General features: G+C 35.2%; 1 protein-coding gene across 2 annotated transcripts in view; it reads right to left on the bottom strand.

Annotated features, from left to right (window-relative positions):
* Nucleotides 1-18,059, bottom strand: part of NCKAP1 (NCK associated protein 1) — a 106,561-nt gene that overhangs the window by 50,713 nt on the left and 37,789 nt on the right. Inside the window, exons 5-13 of one of the 2 annotated variants that reach the window (XM_055572004.1) lie at nucleotides 17,461-17,603; nucleotides 17,288-17,378; nucleotides 14,511-14,648; nucleotides 13,458-13,506; nucleotides 8,851-9,007; nucleotides 6,207-6,263; nucleotides 3,330-3,426; nucleotides 3,145-3,251; nucleotides 2,285-2,417 (exon numbers count right to left, since the gene is read on the bottom strand). In XM_055572004.1, coding sequence (XP_055427979.1) covers nucleotides 2,285-2,417; nucleotides 3,145-3,251; nucleotides 3,330-3,426; nucleotides 6,207-6,263; nucleotides 8,851-9,007; nucleotides 13,458-13,506; nucleotides 14,511-14,648; nucleotides 17,288-17,378; nucleotides 17,461-17,603 — 972 coding nt within the window. The remainder of the gene's footprint in view (nucleotides 1-2,284; nucleotides 2,418-3,144; nucleotides 3,252-3,329; nucleotides 3,427-6,206; nucleotides 6,264-8,850; nucleotides 9,008-13,457; nucleotides 13,507-14,510; nucleotides 14,649-17,287; nucleotides 17,379-17,460; nucleotides 17,604-18,059) is intronic. The other variant, XM_055572005.1, reaches the window with a different exon arrangement.

Here is an 18,059-nt window from a genome sequence, read left to right as displayed (position 1 = left end):
ATACATGACCACTGGAAAAACCATAGCCTTGACTAGACGGACCTTTGTTGGCAAAGTAATATCTCTGATTTTTAATATAACTAGGTTGGTCATAACTTTGCTTCCAAGGAGTAAGCATCGTTTAATTTCATGGCTGTGATCACCATCTGCAGTGATTTCAGAGCCCAGAAAAATAAAGTCTGATGCTGTTTCCACTGTTTCCCCATCTATTTCCCATGAAGTGATGGGACCAGATGCCATGATCTTCTTTTTCTGAATGTTGAGCTTTAAGCCAACTTTTTCACTCTCCACTTTCACTTTCATCAAGAGGCTTTTCTTTTTAGTTCCTCTCCACTTTCTGCCATAAGGGTGGTGTCATCTGCATATCTGAGGTTATTGATATTTCTCCTGGCAATCTTGATTCCAGCTTGTGCGTCTTCCAGCCCAGTGTTTCTCATGATGTACTCTGCATATAAGTTAAATAAGCAGGGTGACAATATACAGCCTTGACATACTCCTTTTCCTATTTGGAACCAGTCTGTTGTTCCATGTCCAGTTCGAACTGTTGCTTTCTGACCTGCATACAGGTTTCTCAAGAGGCAGGTCCCATCTCTTTCAGAATTTTCCAGTTTATTGTGATCCACACAGTCAAAGGCTTTGGCATAGTCAATAAAGCAGAAATAGATGTTTTTCTGGAACTCTCTTGCTTTTTCCATGATCCAGCAGATGTTGGCATCTCTGGTTCCTCTGCCTTTTCTAAAATTTTCTAAAATTTTCTCAGTATTGCTAAAATAATATAAGACACAAAAAGACATGGAGTGGCTTAAAAATTTTAATACTTTAACACAATCTGTAAAATTAATAAATATCCAGTTAGTCATAGCAAACTTCAAATGCCACAAAGCCAGGAGTTGATTTACTTTTTAGACTGTGATTGCACAGCAGCCTTTGGTTTATCTGGTATGTAATAACAATTTTTTAAAAAGCAAAAACTGCATTGCTGTCCACCTGAAACTACCACATGTTAACTGGCTATCAGATCAGATCAGTCGCTCAGTCGTGTCAGACTCTTTGCAACCCCATGAATCGCAGCACCCAGGCCTCCCTGTCCATCACCAACTCCCGGAGTTCATCCAGACTCACGTCCATCGAGTCAGTGATGCCATCCAGCCATCTCATCCTCTGTCGTCCCCTTCTCCTCCTGTCCCCAATCCCTCCCAGCATCAGAGTCTTTTCCAATGAGTCAACTCTTCGCATGAAAGTTTTTAAAAAACAACTGCAGCAAAGCAGTAACACTTTGCTTTGGATAAAAGCAGCTTTTCTATTCCTTCTTTTAACAGACATTCTAGAAAGGAAGCGTATGAGCGCCATCTAGTGGATAAAAGAAGAAATAAACTAGGATAGTAAACTAAGCTGTTCATAACTGAGGGTAAACAATTACATGAACAGTTTTTTTCTTATTTGCATTTTTAGGTAGGTTTGAAAGAAAATGAGGATTTCAAAGTATGGTTATTTCTGGAGAAAAATCAATAGTTTTAGATTCAGTTCACTCACTCAGTTGTTTCTGACACTTTGCGACCCCATGGACTGCAGCACGCCAGGCGTTCCTGTCCATCACCAACTCATGGAGCTTACTTAAATTCATGTCCATTGAGTCGGTGATGCTATCCAACCATCTCATCCTCTGTCGTCCCCTTCTCCTCCTGCCTTCAATCTTTCCCAGCATCAGGGTCTTTTCCAATGAGTCAGTTCTTCGCATCAGGTGGCCAAAGGATTGGAGTTTCAGCTTCAGCATTAGTCCTTCCAATGAGTATCAGGACTGATTTCCTTTAGGATGGACTGGTTGGATCTCCTTGCTGTCCAAGGGACTCTCAAGAGTCTTTTGCTCTTTTGCTGTCTCCGCCTCTTCATGTGGCCCCCAGTAATATCTCATCCACACTAAGCCATGGTGATTTTCCTAAATATTAAATCTGATTTATGACTAACCTCCTCTTTTGCAAGATCCTCTATAATTTGGCTACTGTACACCTCCACCCACCAAGATAAAGAATTATTCCCTGCATGTGTTCACTTTAAGCTTTATACACCCTTAAGCATAATGCCCATCACACTGGAATACAACTAAATATTTTCTTTGCTCTAGATAATGATCCCCTTGGCAAAATATGACCATGACTTATTTACAGTTGTGACTTCACCATAAGACACAAGATTACTTTTGTAAATGTTTACTAAGCAAACAAATTAATTACTGGAAAGGAGGGAAATAAGAAACAAAAGGGAGAATGCTTTCAGAGTTTTTTACCTGCACAAGCTCATTGAGGACAACAGCATCAAAGCCAGAAAGGTACTGCACGTAATATCTCTGCATTACAGGTCCGTATTTCCTTACATGTGCTCTAAGCTCTTCCATATAAAATATTAATTCAGCAATGTGCCTTTTTTATTTAAGAAAAAACATTTCAAAAATTAAATTCACTTACTATCAAGGAAAATATGAATTGCCTTTGATATTGCTACATCAAGTTTTTTCCTTAGAAAAAGCATTGTTAAATATTTAATGTCAACTACTTTCTTTTTTATATTATCTCATATACAAAAAGAAACTATGGAAAGCAAAAAAGCAAGAATAAAAAACTGATAAAGGAAAATACAAAATAAAAATAAAATTAGGACATTTCATAAATATATCATTAAAAAGTCATAAATAAAAGAAGGTTAGAGTATTAGGAAAAAGTAAGATTTTTCTGTATGCTATTATTTCTCTGATTCATTTATCTAACTTCTGTTGAGGGACTGTGGACTAAAATAAGAAAAAATATATTACAAATGACACAGCTGTAACTCCGTTAAGATTATTATTCAAATTTTTGTGTAATAAATAATTCTGAAACATGAATCCTATAAGAAATACTATAGCACAAAAACACACCTCTGCAACAACCTAGAGTTCTAGTGATAAAACATTTAAGCCTTAATTCAAAGCTAAAGTTGACTTTGCATTCTAATTCACATCACCTAACAATATATTTTAAATATTCCCTCCATAATGACAAATATGAAAAGCCTTCAAGTTTTTCAAAATAATTTTACTTTAGTCCCCAAATTCCACAGCCCATAAAGCAAATATACAAAACATATATTTTTTTAATGTTGCTAACTTACTTATCTATAAAGTCATCTGCACTCTTCTTTGGCATGTTATCTGCATGACGAAGTAGCCAGATAATTTCATCACGGGCAAAGGATAATGCCATAAAAACAAAAAGTGCCTGATAGATGAGAAAAAAATTTTTTTAATTTTAATGTGGCACATTTGTTGTAGCCAAAACAAGAATTAAATCAATTACCTTAGGACCTAGCAAGCCAGGCTGATCAGAGAGGACAGTAGCCAATTCTTTCAGTGCAGACCTTAAAAACTTGCGTCTTTCTCTGTGCATTGAACCACTATAGGAAAAGACAACCACCATTAGAATTTATCTGTTTCTACTAAACTTATTACTGACAATTAATTAACATCATTTCAGAGTCAACTTCCAAACTTTTCTTAGGAAACAGAAACCCTTAAAAATATCTTCTACATGTTTGTCATTAAATTACTTTTTAATCTCGTCTTTATCCTTGCCTTTCTTGTGCTGCTATGGTAACTTTTTTCACTTCTGCCTATCAAGATCCTACTCAAACTTCAAGACCAACTCTTCAAAAAGTATTTCCCAATATAGAGATGTCTAATCCTGAAGAATTTCTGCCAGTTAAGTACCATATAGCCTAGAACTCTATAAAATGGACTGTGAAATCCTTAAAAATAAGCACTTTTTTTTATTGTATACATTTTTGTCACTACCATGTAGAATCAATAAATATAACTTAATAAATGATTATCTATATCCTCATTTATTAAGTATATTGCTATTAAATATATCATTGTTTAGTCACTTAGTCATGTCTGACTCCTTTTGCAACCCTATGGACTTAAAACTGACTAAATCAAAGCTATATTCATTAAGGTACTGGGATGAAATCTATTTGGTGCTATTGTTCAAAAAGAAAGATAAGGAAAGGATAATCATAAATATTCATGTACTGGGTATCTTAAAAATAAAATACAAATTAGAAAAAATTTATTCTCACAAATTAACAAAAAAAAAATCAAAGAATATTCTAAATATTCCAACTACTCATACTGTTCAAAATATAAATCATTCCAAAAAAGTTTTAAACTTTAGATGGTTGCAAAAAAATGACACCCCACAAACAGATGGGGAAAAAATGGAAACAGTGTCAGGCTTTATTTTCTTGGGCTCCAAAATCACTGCAGTTTGTGAATGAAGCCATGGAATTAAAAGACGCTTGCTCCTTCCAAGAAAAGCTATGACCACCCTAGACAGCATATTATAAAAGTACAGACATCACTTTGCCAACAAATGTCTGTATAGTCAAACGTATGATTTTTTCAGGAATCACGTACAGATATAAGAGTTGGACCATAAAGAAGGCAAAGTGCCGAAGTATCGATGCTTTCAAACTGTGGTGCTGGAGAAGACTCTTGAGAACCCCTTGGACTACAAGGAGATCCAACCAGTCCATCCTAAAGGAAATCAACCCTGAACAGTCATTGGAAGGACTGATGCTGAAGCTCCTATAGTACTTTGGCCACTTGATGCTAAGAGCCGATTCATTGGAAAAGACCCTGATGTTGGCAAAGATTGAGGGCAGGAGCAGAAGAGGGTGACAGAGGATGAGATGGTTGGAAGTCATCATCAACTCAATGGACATGAGTCTGAGCCAACTCCAGGAGATAGTGAAGGACAGGGAAGCCTGGCTGTGCTGCAGTCCACCTGGTCAAAAAGAGTTGGACACGACCAAGAGACTGAACACATCTATTACATGTCAAAATCCTAAGGAAAAGAAATATGCAACATGAGAAATTTAACTCTGACACCACAGATTAATTTTGAAGACACACTAAAATCCAACCTTTACCTATGTGACCTTAGGTTCGTTCTCTTAAGCTCCAGACTCTCATCAAGAAACAGGGATGAGGACACCTGACTCAAGATGTATCTTTCATGATATCTAACATACAGTACTTTTACAATGTTAGTATAATTCTAACGACAAGCTCTCTACTTACTGAAAATAATAAACTCATCTGGTGTAATATCTAAATAGTAAGTGGGTAATGTTTTGATTATTTTACTATACAGGGTTGCTGCAAGGAGTATTACCATCAAGAGAAGATATAAACACTATGTTAATGAATGATAAGAATTACTACTGCTCACTACTTACAACTGTTTTATATAATGCAGGGAAAAAAGACCTTTATAAAAGATAGCTGTGACACCATGTATCTGCCAAGGGTTTAACATATGAATAAGCAGGCCTGGAATGGAATTCTAACCCACTCCAAAGCATGTTATTTGTACTAGAGACTGACTTTATAATAACATAAGCACTTTATTTGAGTGAAAAAAATGCATGAGGAAATAATATACTATCAGTTCAGTTCAGTTAGCAATAAATAAAGATGATTTAAATTCCTAATATCTATGTTACAGCCTAAGCCTAAATTCTAAAATTTCTTGTAGTTTTATATTTTCACCTATGACTGTGGTGTTCTCTTTTCTCTGCCTTGTAGAAATACTGATGGATCAGACAGTGTTATCTCTACTGTACCTAGACTTACTAAATAAGATATTCTATACAAGTATACCATATAACAATTAAATGAATTACCAAATTATTTCATGAGAAAATTGAAAAGTTGTTCAAACATTCTAAATACACTAATATCTAGTTTAAGTTATCTACATATTTTCTAATAAAATATATTTACTAATATTCGGGAAAGGTATGGGATTACATACTTTGAAAAATAAACACCATTGGGGGGAGTGCACATGAAGTAGTACAAAAATCATCATAACTTGCCAAGTATTGGTACCAGAGCATAGGAGCAATAAGAGAAAGGAATGACACCAAAATAAATTCCTCTGTATGGTATTCCTTAAGAGCATGTTAACACTTAAAAAATATTAAAAATCTGTCTATACTGATACCAAGATGACTATATACAGTTATAAACATGTTTCTCATTGATTGGAAGTCCTCTACTTCTACTGCCACATCTCACACACCATTAATCTGCACTCACTCCAGCAAAATAATGCTTTAAGAAAGGAATTCTTGATTAAAAGTTTCACAGATAAGTTAGAACCACTTACGCATGTGACACAGCTGCCTCTTTGCATTCTCTTATGTCATTAATACGCTTATTATAGCTATGAGCCAAAAAAAAAAAATTGGAAGTTTTGGTCAATAACAGTAAAAACAAGTTAGTCAAACACTAGTCAACTAAAAATGTCTTATTATCAACAAGAAAAACTGGCTCTCAAACTGGAAATACATGGAAGAAGTCTACCCACATCATTTTGAGCACCTTAAGTACCCCATCAGCTCTTCCTAAAATAATACATCTTGTATTACATTAAAATTCAGTGCACAAAGCAGACTTTTATTTTCTTAAATCTCCAATAGGGACATTAAATTATACTTCTAAAATAATGAACAGTGATTTCCAAAAACTACAAGTGCTGAAAAAGCTATTACTTTTGGCTTTTTACACTACCTCATAAGCATAAAAAAAGTTCTCAAGGCACATATACTAGGAATAGAAATTTTGTGGTGGAGAAAACTGGAGCAGGGAAGCATTTGATTACTTTGAATTATTCTAAGGGACAGACCTACAGGTGATTTTTACTCACCATTTTTTTAAAAAAGCATATTTTTTTCAAATTAAAAAAACATTTAAAACAGAAGACACTGAATACAAGCATCAAATAGTCTAAAGGTGCCATCTATAAAATAAACTCTAATAAAGATATGCTAATTTCCTGGCTACTAAATACATAAAAATTCAAAATTCCTAAAATGTTAAAGAAAAATTATCTTCCTAACCACTTATACCAAGAACTTCAATTTCTAAATTAAGTATGCTAAGATTTGTGTATTCTTTAAGCAAATGCCCTAATTCTGTAACCACTGATCTGTATAAATTATGAGTTTTCATACTTATGGTCTGACTTGTTAATTACTATAATACACATTTTAAATTGGATCACTCACGATTTAAAAAAAAATTAAAACTTTTCAATTTTAAATATAGAAATTCTTAAATGGTAAATTTAACACAGAAAAAGCACAGCAGAGGAATTTCAAGAGGTCCAGTGGTTAGTACTTGGTGCTTTCACTGTGGTGGGTCTCAGTTCAATCCCTGGTCTAGGAACTAAGATCCCACAAGTCATGTGGAGTGGCCAGGAAAAAAAAAAAATGGTATAATGAAAAGACAATTGGTTTCATGAAGCCATTAAACTTATCTGTACCATATGTACCTTAGGCTCACTCAATATTCAGAAACTCTCTGGTTCTAAGTGTTTACATATATTTAAATATAATTCCCCAGAGAGGATGTCAATATGCTAAGACGTAAGTTTCAGGATTTTTGATCTGAATCACTTTGAACATGAAAAAGCTCACAACTAGGATATTTCCAGGTACTCCACCATCTAAAATAAAAAGTAAACTAAGAGCTGAAAAATACAGAGGGTACTGTTTCTCACACTATGGCTGAGAGCCTACCTGCATGAGAATGTCAGAATCCCTTATGGTGACAGAAATCAAAACAGAGACCACCTGTGAAGGCTAGGGGAAAATGGACCAAGGGCAGCAGTACTGACCAGAAAGAGGCACAGGAGAATTTTCTGGGGACAATGGAAATATTCTGTATCTTGATCTAAGTGGTCACCAGGAGTATTCATACGCAAAATTGTTGAGTTGTTCATTTAAAATTTATGCATTTTTCTGTCTGTAAATTTACCTCAATAAACTACTGGGGGGAGGCGGAGGGAGAAAAGGGCAGATTTCTTTACCTCTCCAAAATATAGGTACAGGGGATTTAGGAGGTTAGGGGTGATGCCCAGGAACCTGGATTTTAATTCACAACCCAGGGTACTTCATATGCATACTAAAATCTGAGATGGTACACTGGCTTACACTGTCAGTACTAGACATATCTTTACATTTTAATAACTAATAGATTTTTTAAAATCTGAATTTCATTTAGGACATTATTGAATCGGATATGAAACAAATGTAGAGGAATTTGACTTCCATGAAGCTGACAAACCCAACCCAATTATTCAATATTTTTAGGTCCAATAGACCCCAAGATATTTTAGATACTCCTAATTTCAAAAGACTTTATAAAGGCTACCAACTGTGAGTTCAACTTGTTTTTATGTACTGGCTACAGAACCAAAAGTGGAAAAAAAGCAAGCATTAAAAATTCCAAGGGAACAAATTTAAGAATTATTTGTGTTACAAGGAATGAGTATAAATGAGTCAGTTGGAATACTTCCTCATTATAAGGAAACATGATTTCCTTTTTGCAGTGGTCTGACTTCTGCAATGGCTATAAATAATTAATGAAGTATTTTTGATTGATTCATACACTTTTTTAAATGCACTGCATTCTAAAATACATTTCTAAAAACTTCATAATTCCTAAAATGTACATTGTGCTTTCAGTCATATTTATGGCTAAAACCATATAATGATACACCAAAGAGATCATATCTTCTTTCTCCTAGAATACAAATTTTGAAACAGCAGGAACACTAGATATTTCAGTCTGTGAAGTAACCTGTAAAAAACATCAGGATCATTGTTAAAAAATACTTGGTGTGACTGACAAGTTGGTACAGATTATATCTTCTCGCATAATGTGAGCCTTCTCTACCCTAGAACATCAACAGATATTCCACTCACTACTTTTCTCCAAAAAAGACAAAATAATTGAAAATGACATACCCTCGAATGTTTACAAATAAGTCTTCTGCAGCTTTATGAATGTGGAAAACTTCGTCCCGAAAAAGAGAGAGGCAAGAGCTACTTTGAAGAGCTAGCTTCCAAAGGTTCAGCGCTGTTGCATCAGTATTTAGGATCCCATGGCACAAAATAAAGCCAACTTGAAACAAAAGGAAAAGAAATAGAAAATAAAAGTTTTCCTAAGTTAGGTTATTTGAGTTACAGGGTAGCTTTTTAAAAATAAGAAACATAAACAGAGTCACTTAAACTGAGGCTTTTAAGTGACAGGTAATAATACATACACATACAAGATGGCAACAATATTTCTCTTTTTCAATAATAATTTTCTGTACTTTGCAAAACCAGTGCTTTTAACTGACTTTAACAAATGAGTAAAAGAGATATTTTAAGCCAGAGATCAGAAGCTACCAATTTACATATATACAACTATCCTTACAGTTGTTACAGTAACTGAAAAAGAAAGCTACTCTTATAAGTCATTACAGGAAATGAAATAGCATGTCACAATTTCATAGCAAATTATAGTTTGTACTAATTTAGTCTTTTGACATATATTATCTCATAAGATTACCACACAGAGTGGAAAGACCAGTGGTATCCTTCTTTTACAACTGAAGAAATGAGGGTCAATGACTTGCCTACAGTCACACTAATAAAGTACTAGAACCAGACTTTTCCTCAAGTAGTTACCCTTAAAGGCCAATATTCTTTCAGTATGTTACACAGCTCTCTATTCTATAAATTCAAGTATCTTACCTTCTGTCATCTGATTTAGAAATTCTTCAAAAATGTGTAATCCTGTATGTTTACTGAGGTCTTCCCTGATCCTCTATTAGAGGCCATAAAACCTCATCTTTCCTAGAAACTGAAAGCCATTCAGTCCTGTCTGACTCTTTGCAACCCCATGGACTGTCCATGGAATTCTCCAGGCCAGAATACCAGAGTGGGTAGATTCTACCCACCAGAGTGAGTAGAAGATTCCCTTCTCCAGGGGATCTTCCCAACCCAGGGAGCAAACCCAGGTCTCCTGCATTGCAGGCAGATTCTTTACCAGCTGAGCCACAAGAGTAGCCCAAGAATACTGGAGTGGGTAGCCTATCCCTTCTCCAGCGGATCTTCCCGACCCAGGAATTGAACTGGGGTCTCCTGCCTTGCAGGCAGATTCTTTACCAACTGAGCTATGAGGAAAGCCATAAAACCTCATCTTTCATTCCTAGAACATGTACTCAATGCTTACTATAAACTAGGTATCATGCTGGGCCAGTTAAAAACAATTATATTTTCTGTAAGATTTCCCTCTGATTCTCAACAGTCATTTCAATCTTTAAACTTCGCAATCACTAACATTTAACTTGCCCTGCATCTTTTATTCTTAAACATTCCTTTCAAAGGGCCACTACACAGGCAAACTAACTCTTTAGGTAGGCATATATTGTAGGATTATACATACAGAAGTATATTTATTAATAACTTCCTTAAAAATTCCTGAAATATATTAAGATGTTTTTTATACTTAGGGTCCCTAAATGCAAATCTAATTATTTGATCTGGTACATAACCAAAGAAACAAAACACCTTTATGGAAATTTTTACAATCCTCAAGAGAAGTTCTGTGAAAATTTTTGCCTCATGCACTGATATTTGATACTCTAATCCCTTTACTAAAATGAGATTTCACTTAGTGTCTTGTACCTCAATTTATACTTAGACTCCTAACACTTCTGTTGATAATAAAAGTTTCTCTGAGAATATTATCAGTGTCATTATGGGTCATTGTAAACTTTACTTACATAAGACATGGGTTATATTATAAAGTATATTCATTTATTATAAGGTCAATAAAAGGTAAATTAAAATAGCCCAAGATTAGGAAGACAGTCTATTAACTAAACCACACATTAACCTCCTTTCCCTACTAAGTTCTCGGCAAAAGGACAGAAAAAAAAAATATTTTTTTCAGTCATAAAAATGTAGGAAAATAAGATAGAAAATCAATACTGAACAAAGAAAGTTGGAGACAATCTTTGAAGAGAGAAAGATTGTACTACCAATTTAAAAAGAGATCTTTCATAAGGAGTCATCTGGGTACAGTCAATAAAGTAAGAACAAATCCTGAAAAGAGTACCAGGATAAGTTACTGTATAAATTACTGTGTTACAGTCACTCAGTCATGTCTGACTCTTTATGATCCCATGGACTCCAGCCTGCCAGACTCCTCTGTCCATGGAATTCTCCAGGCAAGTATACTGGAGTGAGTAGCCATTCCCTTCTTCAGGGCATCTTCCTGACCCAGGAATCGAACCCAGGTTTCCTGCACTGTAGGCAGATATTTTACTGTCTGAGCCACCAGGGAAGCCCCAAGTTACTGTGAAATCGCATGCAAAAGAGCTGGATCCTCAACATTCCAGACCCTCAACAACCCTCGTGCTATGTGCTAAGTCACTTTAGTAGTGTTCGACTCTGTGACTCTGAGGACTGTAGCCCGCCAGGCTCCTCTGTCCATGGGATTCTTCAGGCAAGAATACTGGAGTGGGCTGCCATGCTCTCCAGGGGATTTTCCCAATCCAGGGATTAAACCTCTTACGTCCCCTGCATTAGCAGACGGGTTCTTTACCACTAGCACCACCTGGGAACCCCCAACAACCCTTAGCCCCAGGCTAGAATCTAGACCAGTGATTCTCAAACTTTGGCTTCCTATCAGAATCACTGGGAAGGCTTATTAAATCACAGGTTGCTGGGATCCATTCAGAGTTTTTCATCAGAAGTCCTAGGATGGAAATCAATATTCTGCATATCTAATAAGTTTCAAGGTGATGCTACTACTCTTTCAACTAATCTACAGCAAAGCTGTAAAGAAAATAGACTATCTTTTATAGAAAGTATAGTGCAGGAATTGGTGTCAAAAAGAGAAAAGTAAAAAAAAGTTGGGGGGAGAGAGAAGTGCAAAGTTTGATGTAACTCTATTAAATTCTACTCAAGGCTCAAATAAATGAAAGCAGCAAAACTGAGCAAACTGTCCTGACTTTTGGCAGTTGCAGCTCTCCCAAATTAGTTTGCCTTTTCCATGCCCAGGCATCCTCCATTAGGGTATTCTGCCTTCTGGCTTCACCTCACTGCTCATTACACAAAGCCTTGCATTCATTACTCCCATTTAAGTAATGGGATTGGGCTTCCCTGGTGGTTCTGATGGTAAAGAATCTGCCTGCAATGCAGGAGACCTGGATTCAATCCCGGGTCGGGAAGGTCCCTTGGAGAAGGAATGGCTACCCACTCCAGTATTCTTGCCTGGAGAATTCCATAGACAGAAGAGCCTGATGGGCTACAGTCCATGGGGTTGCAAAGACTCAGACAAGACTAAGCGACTAACACTTTGAACACTTTCAAGGTAGAGACTGGATAGAAATAGTTCTATTTAACATGAGAGGTCACTCAAGCCACCTAACTACTAATCACATGGGTTCTTCATCCATATACCCATAAACATAAAACAATCAAGGATCACCATGCTTTTGAGCAAAATTAATACTCCAAAAGCTGTCTTTTTAAATCCAAAAAAGCATAAAAACCTTAACAATCATTATAGAAAAAAATATAAGGATCACAAACCTGATCAATGTAAAAGTTATAATTAATAAAAATGGCTAAGGACAGGCAATGTGTGTTAAATTCTTCCTCTTTCATACTAGTAACAGCATTACTCAAACCGCCAGTGCATGAGATTAAGTAGAGAACTGAAGAGTATTTAGAAACTTTCATTTATAAAAATTTTCACTGATAGCAACTTAGGGGTAGAAACCTAGTAACAATCAAATTGTTAGATTAATACTTAAATATTGAATCTAATAATTAAAACGTAGGCTTTTATTTCATCTTTGCTTATTATTTTATTTCTGATAATTCCACTAATTTAGTTTCAATGTATTTTATAAAAAAGTACCAGTCCAAAAATCACTAAAAAAGAAAAATTTGTCATTCACCAGTTTTAGAAACAGTATAATAAAAAGTCATCAAATAATACCTAAATGTTAATAAATTAAGAAACAAAAACTATAAGAACTAAAAAGCACAAACTGCTCAAAATTATTCCCCTCTGCAAGTGGACCTGGGGGTGGTAGAAAAAATTATATTATAGCAGTTTTCATTTATACTGTATCTATGTGTCTATTTCTCCCATAGTTTGTGAACTTTGCAGGCATGCAAACAAGTAATTTTATTTCCCATGCAAACATATGAGATGTCTATTATATGTACTAAAATAATTTAAAAACAAAAACAACTGAATAAATGCAGTACCAAGAAAATCATTAAAAATAAAAATTTACTTTTGATGGCCTTGTTGAGAGGCAATATAATGTAGACCATGAGCCTTGAAGGTCCTTTGTCTTTGTCACTTACTTGTCGTGTGGACTAAACTTTAATTCCTCATCTATAAACTAGACCAACTTACTCTAACCATATCAATATAAGGACTGGATGATGCACATAGAAGGCTTAGCACAGTGCTTGGTATTAAAGCAATCCATGTACTGTTATTTCTCTCTAAAACTTATATCTGAGGAGTAATTATAAAACTAACCAATTTTACTTACAGATAATCCATTTTTCCATGGCATCCAAAGAGAGATATTCACAAGGCATCTTAAAAAAGAAAATATAAATTTGTGATTTAATGGAAAAAATTCTGCACTGAGTCCTCCTCTTCCTTCTAAGAAGTCTGACTACTCAATTCTTGGTTCAAATACCACAACATAGTTGAAAAACTGGATGCAAGTTTTATAACCTATATTTATACCCGCAGTCCATAAAAGACAATGAAAGCGGTGCCTCTTTCTCAGATGTATAGAACAGTCTTTTGGAAAAGTTTGAATGAAAAACACAGGGTTTCCATCAACTAGAGAAGATCATAGCTACTTGGAGAAGGGAGTGTGTGCCTTGGGGTGCGGGCAGGGGGACTGTAATTAAAGACAAGGGCCAGACAGATACATGGATAAGTTGGAATAAACAAAATTTGGAAGCTTCCAAACCAGAAAACAAAAAAAGCAAGCTGTGCCTCTTTCAAATTCACACACCCTGAAACTTCTCTTTAAAAAACACGGTTGCTAAATTGTTTTCAATTTAGTAAATAACTACTTCCAAATTTCCCAAGTTTACTGCAGAGTTTACAGTATTTCAAAGGATAAAATTTTATTAAAAAAAAAAAATTATGTGCCTGGATGCTCACTATTTCACCCAAGTCAGTAATTATGTGTGTTTATTCTCCATATGCATAACATCTCTGTTTATATACTCAGAAAAAAGACTGAAAAGAAACTTAACAGAATACAATAGTGATTTTCTCTAGTAAGTCTGTAAGATTTGGGGTGATTTTTGTTTTCTTCTAATTTTCTGAATCTTCCAAATTTTCTACCATAAGAAAGCAAAGCAAAATTTTAAGCCTTAAAAGAACTCATACTGCTAATTGTACTCAGCATCAGCATTTAGAAATTAAAAAACTGTGAATAGTACAATGTAAATAATGAGCATTTTACAATAAACTTCACTGACAGGCTAATACTAATTAGAAGAAAAAGTGCAACAGCATTGCTTGATTAAAAAAAAAAATTTTACTCTTTTCATTCAAAAAAGAAAGTACAGAACCATACAGTGTCGGACTGTGCGGGATTAAGCATTGTGCTGGGGGCACTGATGAGACTCAGCAACTGGGCATTTCTCCACTGGTCAGCTGAAAGGTTCCTTCGAGGATACACCATCTGAAGAGAAATTAGTGCATCTGAAAGAGACTAATTAAAACAGAAAAACAGAAAGTTGAAGAATGAGTTGGTTTTTTTTACTTTCCATTTAATTTCCAGCTACAAGTGCTGTGTGTTTCTAACTTTACCATCATAAAACAAGAGCCTAATTACAAGTATGCCCCATATGACACTTGAGGTGGGTTACAGTTATGCTCTAGATTTTTTTTTGTTTTTAATTTCATGAAAGTTACATAGATTCTGCATTCCTCAGCTAAAGCTTAGCTCAGCAAATCATGTTACTCTCTTAAAGGTGAAAATGTAGGGCAATCGTGTGATCTTTACTTTAAAAACGACACAGAGTCTAGCGTCACCCTTTTGTGTGTCACGTTCTACTCCAATAGTGCTCACTGAAAGAAAAAGTGGTACTTAAGGTTATATGACTAAGTGTTAACGGAGCTCAACATGTTTCATATTTCTTCAAAGAATGCCTTCTAAAAATGATCCACTGTACTTTATCTCAATAAATTATTCCTATTTGCCGTTTAGTCTATTAATGATAACTTTATCATCAAGGTATTTTTCATCTCATTTGCTTCTTGCTTGCTTTTACCTCTTTTGCTATTCATTCACTCCTGGTTCCTAAAAATTCTGTACAGAGTGGTCCTTTAATCTGGCTATGCATAAATTGCCAGGAGAGTTTGTTCAGAAAAAGAAAATCCAGGGCTCTGCCTGAGCCAGAACGTCTGAGAGTAAAACCTAGGAATTGTTTTTATCACTGCACCAAGTGATTTTGAATAATTTTTAAAATTAATTTGAACAAATCCTAGTAAATATATGATGGTCTTTCTTGGGCTTCCCTGGTAGCTCAGTTGGTAAAAAAAATTTGCCTGCAATGCAGGAGACCTGGGTTCAATTCCTGGGTTGGGAAGATCCCCTGGAGAAGGGATAGGCTACTCACTCCAGTATCCTGGCCTGGAGAATTCCATGGACCAAGGAGCCAGAAAGGCTACAGTCCATGGGGTCGCAAAGAGTCAGACACAACTGAGTGACTTTCTATTAACATCAAAGCCCTGAGATATCATAGAACATTGGAAAAATCAAGATTAGGAAAAAACTGATACAATCCAAATAGACAATTCTCCTCAAGGAATTATTAACAGTCTAGTATGTGCTAATGGCTATGGAGAACTTAGAGATATATGAGGTGAAAGTGAAAGTGTTGCTCAGTTGTGCCTGATGTTTTGTGATCCTGTGAACTGTAGCCCACCAGGCTTCTCAGTCCATGGAATTCTCTTGGCAAGAATAATGGAGAGGGTGTCCACTCCCTTCTCCAGGAGATCTTCCAGATCCAGGGATTGAACCTGGGTCTCTTGCATTGCATGCAGATTCTTTACCATCTGAGCCACCAGGGAAGCCCTAAATAAAGATATAACAGCCTTTAAAATAAATGTTTATCATTTAACTGGGAAAAGAGAGCCAAATTTGAAGTGCATAACTAAAAGCAAAGCCATATCTGATTGGCAGAAAGTTAGAAACAGATCCAGAGAAAAAACAAGAGATGAGTAGCTGAGGTAAAAGCACTAACAAAATCAAAGAGACAGGTGGTGATGATCTGTTTAGCACTTTGAGAAACCCTGACACTTCCATCTACAATGCTGATTTTTACTTCAAAATTGGTATCATCTACTAGACTCTTTCAAGCTAATGGTACAACTAACTCTAAGACATTAAATCTACATAAATTTGTGGGTATAATATAGCTCTGCAGAGAAATTAAACTGGAAATGCATCTTTAGAATTTTCATGGGAGTAAGAAAACTGAAGGAAAATTCTTGCTGCTAACTGTATGTCAAAAAAATAAAGCACAGATTCATATAAAACACTGTATTATTAAAACCTAACTCCCATCATTCAAAGGGAACAATGAACCAAGATTCTAATACCCCAGTCCTCATTTTGCCACAACTGCTGCCAAATGGCTTACTTCATCACACCACTTCCAGTCCTCAATTTCCTTATCTTTATGAGGATACCTATAAACTTCCTTGACATGCTAAGGAACTAGCCCTCCCTCAGAGAAGCCATAATGGCATGACCCTAAACCAAAATTATTTCATTAAGAACTATTTTTTAATATATCATAAAAGACAGACATTTCAAATTATCACAAACTCCTGCAATTTTTTCTCATTATGAGGCTATATTCTAATAACATAACTAAGATTTATCAAATACTATATGTGGAAACACTTTACACAAAATAACTCATTTAGTACTCATAACAGCCATATAGAGTAGGACTACTATTACTGCATTTTTATAGATAAGAAAACTGAGATACAGTGAAGTTGGTTAAGTAATCTGCCCAATAATACACAGTAACTGTCAGAGTTGGGATTAGAACGAAGCAGTCTGATATGAATCTAGTAGACATTCTCAAGTACTAAACTTCACTAACTCTATATCCTATAGAGAACCGAAAAACTACAATGGATCAATATATTCCAGAGTTTCCATTCACTATTCTGGATATAATTAAGGAGTTCTCTGGTTCACAATTAGATAAAACCATATATAACTATAAATCATATCTCATTAAGATTTTCTTTCTTAGAAGCAGTTTATCACTCTATCCACCCTAAAGCTCTCATATGCCTATTGAAGCACCCCTAAAACCCAGCTCTTACCTTGCTATGGGGCACAAATTCTTCCATCATTTTCTTTAAAGGGTTTTCATAATCCACAATCATCTGACCAAGGCGTGGGTATTCTCGGTCACTTAAAACAGACACATAAATATCAGTGAATTGTAAGCCATCAAATTGAGAACTTCACACAGATATCTTTAATGCAGGTATACCTTGCCCCATGGGTCATCTCATGAGCATAGTTGTATAATCCAATGATTGCCTTCCTTTCTTCAATTCGAGACAGCAGTATCATTAGTGTTGTATATGTTATGATCAAATCTAAGTAGTTCTTTGTTAAATCAAAGTTCACAGTCTAAAAGAAAAAAACATTAAGTTCAACTTTTTATTTCACAAACTTTTAAGCACACACAAAAGAATCTTCATGGCAGCTACTGGAAGCTAATAATTTTCTGTAGTTATTTACTTTAGCCCCATTTCTAAAATTCTACCTAATTCCTTTCACCAAAAACATGTCTAAAATTTGGGAGTTACAGATAATAGTTTTGTGCTTGTAACACAATTTTACAGATGAAAAAGAGTTGGTGATCACCCTATTCAAACTGCTAACAACAATTTAAAAGAATAGCCAAAACCAGAATAATAAGCATGGAAGCAATTCTCACTAAGCAAGAAAAAAGGAGTATTAAATTAATGAATAGGTTCACCATTAACTCAGTGATGTTTTTCACTGATTTCTTATATCTAGAAACTGTCTTATTAAGAAAGATTTTATCAAGTATGCCTTTTATAGAGAAAAAATTATTTGTGT

The sequence above is a fragment of the Bubalus kerabau genome, chromosome 3 (genome assembly GCF_029407905.1).
Source record: "Bubalus kerabau isolate K-KA32 ecotype Philippines breed swamp buffalo chromosome 3, PCC_UOA_SB_1v2, whole genome shotgun sequence".
NCBI classification, from domain to species: Eukaryota; Metazoa; Chordata; class Mammalia; order Artiodactyla; family Bovidae; genus Bubalus; species Bubalus kerabau.
The sequence above is the reverse complement of the archived record's forward strand: the minus strand, read 5'-3'. Positions and strand labels throughout refer to the sequence as shown.